At 55.6% G+C, this 2,890-nt stretch overlaps 1 protein-coding gene across 1 annotated transcript in view; it reads right to left on the bottom strand.

Annotated features, from left to right (window-relative positions):
* LOC103614651 (E3 ubiquitin-protein ligase TRIM11) overlaps positions 1-2,890 on the bottom strand; it is an 8,841-nt gene that overhangs the window by 5,443 nt on the left and 508 nt on the right. Inside the window, exons 2-8 of the mRNA XM_017732921.1 lie at positions 2,842-2,889; positions 2,105-2,225; positions 1,635-2,023; positions 1,319-1,341; positions 920-1,035; positions 369-461; positions 2-60 (exon numbers count right to left, since the gene is read on the bottom strand). Coding sequence (XP_017588410.1) covers positions 2-60; positions 369-461; positions 920-1,035; positions 1,319-1,341; positions 1,635-2,023; positions 2,105-2,225; positions 2,842-2,889 — 849 coding nt within the window. The remainder of the gene's footprint in view (position 1; positions 61-368; positions 462-919; positions 1,036-1,318; positions 1,342-1,634; positions 2,024-2,104; positions 2,226-2,841; position 2,890) is intronic.

Genomic DNA, 2,890 nt, shown 5'->3' with positions numbered 1-2,890 from the left:
GTCCGTCCTCGGAGAGCTGCAGGTCGGGATGAGCCGTGGATGGGTCCAGGGTGACGTTGGCTGCGGGATAAGGGAGCTTTAGAGGGGAGTCGGGGACGATGGAGATGCTCCTGTCCCTCCTAGCACCTGGACCGGCCCCGTTCTCCCACTTCCTGCGGCTCTGGAGGGTCACGGGTGGGTGGGGGGGGGCCAGGGAAAGGGAAGCAGAAGTGCTCTTTCTGGGATCTTTGGGACGTATCTCAGGCCCTGGACACAGCAGGAGCATCAACATCAGGACCCCCACTCTTCCCGCAGCGGGAGTGGCACTGGTTTTCCCATGGGAACCTTTCCCACAAGCCCAAATGCCCCATTTCCTCCCACCGACTCACCCGGCTCCTGCAGCTGGAACATGAGGCTGTCTGAGAAGAGAGATGTCACAGACTCAGGGTCGGACAATACCTTCATCCCATGGGATGGACCCCCTGGCCAAGCAAAAATCATCCCCAAAGATTTGTCCACATGGATTTATCCCCTCTCTATCCTCTCCCTGGATTTGCACCCACGTGGGATTAGATTCTCCCACCGGTGACCCCTAATCCACTTTTCAGGTGAGGCCTGGCAGAAGAAACTCCTTTGCTGGGCTGATTTTTCCCTTCTCTCCACTTCCCGACTGTTTTTGCCCCAGGAAAACCCTCAGGGAAAACCTCAGGGTCCTTCCCTGGGTGAACAGTTCCTGGATATCCCACACAAGGACCTCCCCATTCCTCGTGGATCTCACACACAAAGACTCCATTGCTCCCAGATATCCCACAAAATAACCCCATTTCTCCCACCTATCCCACACAAGGACCCCGTTTCTCCCAGATCTCACTTCCAGGGACACCATTCCTTCTGGATTCCCACACCAGGCCCCCTGCCCCCTCCGAATCCCGCTCAGCACCTTGGCATCTCCTCAAGGTGCCCCTCACCAGGATGTTCCTCTGGACAAAATCCTCGAGGCTCCTCTCCAGGTCAGAGGAAATCTCGGCCGGGGGGTGGAACTTCATCCTCTCGCAGCTGCAAAGAGGCCAAAAAAGGGGCAAACCCCCCCAACCTGATGGTTCATTTTATTCTCATTAAATATCCCCGGGGCTGTTACGGGATGGGCTGAGGCTGTTTATCCGCAGAGCAAATCCAACCCCCTTTTCCCTGCCCTTCCTGGGCAGTTTCCTTCCCCCAGACCCAAATTCCTGAGCCCGAAGCAGCGCAGTGGGAAGTTGAGCTGCTGGAGGGAAATCTTGACCTCGGGATTCACCTGGATGGCCCCAGAGGTGCAAGAAGGGAGAAGGAGCTGCATTACCTGTCCAGGAGCTGTCGGATGTCCTAAAGGTGGGAAGAGAGAGGAGATGGTTGGAGAGGAGGAACAAGTTGTGTTCCTTCAAATCATGGGATCAAAGAATTCTAGCCTGGTTTGGCTTGGAGGGACTTTAAAAACCATCCTAATCCACACCCAATCCGCTTCCCAGAGGTGTCCAAGCCCTGTCCCACCTGGGACATTCCCAGGGCTGTGGCAGTGACACCAGGGGAGCTCCCGTGGGGATAATTTGGGCTCCTGGGTCTTGGATTTTGCTTTTTCCCCCTTTCCCCCCCCCAGTCCAAGCACTCTGGGCTCTCACCTGCAGGAAGTGGCTCGGGGGCTGCTGGAATTTCCCCTCCATCTCCCAGATGAGGGTGTCCAGCTGGGATAACTCCTCCGAAACCTTGGCCAGAGCCTCGTCCTGGGCTCGGCCGATGGCCCTGTCCAGGTCCCCGAGCTGGACCAGGAGGAGACGCTCCTGCTCCTCCAGGAACCGCCGCAGTTCCTGGAATTCCCACACCATCCGCTGCCCCTCACTCCTGGTTTTGTCCTGCCGGGAGCGGCGGTGAGGGCAGGGGATGGGAAAAGGGCCGAGATCCCTCCCTTCCCCTCCCAGCTCTGCGTTATCTCCCCAGCGCAGCCTCTGGTGAACCCCGGCAGATAAACATGGAGCCCAACGCTCCGTGAGCCAAGTCCAGGAGATTTGGCCTCAAAACACTACTGGGGTAGAGGGAGAGATCCAAAACTGGCCCCCCCCTCGGGATCCAAATAGGTCCCCGACCCCCCAACCCTCCCAGCTTCTCTCGGGGGCTCCCACCAGGTGCAAACTCCTCCGGCCGCTGGATTTTTGGCTTTCCAGGTATTTTTCTCTCTCCTCCTTCAGAGCCTGGAGGCAGCTTTGGATCTGCTCCTGCAGGGAAATAAAAGGTGAGCTCGGAGGGGCTGAAAAAAGTCTATTTTCCCACTAAAATTTCCTCTGTCCCTCGTCTGAGATGGGAGAGGCTTTGCCAGCGAGGAGCTGAGCCCGAGCCAACCCCGCGTCCAGGGAGGGCTGGGAGCCCCAGATAAGAGAGATTTCCCCCCAAAACACCACTCCTTGCCTCCGGAAATTTGGGTTCTGGGATAAAGATCTCCGTCTTTAACCCCAGGTGGATTTATTTAGCGGGTGCTTATATCTACAAGAACTGGTGTTGGTTTATAACTTCCTATGTTTATATAAGCTTTTCAAAAAGTCTTTTTGGAGGGGAAGAGAGAAGGAGCAGAAAAAGGGGGAGGAAAGTGATTTCTAAGTGTTTATAACTAAACAAAAGTAATTTCTATTTATTTGAAATGAAAGAAACAGCGAAGATGCCCTTGAGAGCGGATTAAAAACACCCCAAAAAAAAGCATTTTGAGGAGTTTTCACACACTTTGGCTACTGAAATCACCACCAAGGAATTTAAACCTGGCGATCCCCGCTCCCCACGAGAGTTCCAGAGCATTTTTCCCCCCAGAAAGCCGCTCTCCACGGGCTGTGCGGGTGTTACCTTGTACTCCTGGGCGGCTTCCTCGGCGGGCACGACGCGGTGGAGCCAA

The sequence above is a fragment of the Corvus brachyrhynchos genome, unplaced genomic scaffold (assembly GCF_000691975.1).
Source record: "Corvus brachyrhynchos isolate BGI_N302 unplaced genomic scaffold, ASM69197v1 scaffold535, whole genome shotgun sequence".
Lineage (NCBI taxonomy): Eukaryota > Metazoa > Chordata > Aves > Passeriformes > Corvidae > Corvus > Corvus brachyrhynchos.
Note: the sequence above shows the minus strand (reverse complement) of the source record. Positions and strands in the feature narration are given on the sequence as shown.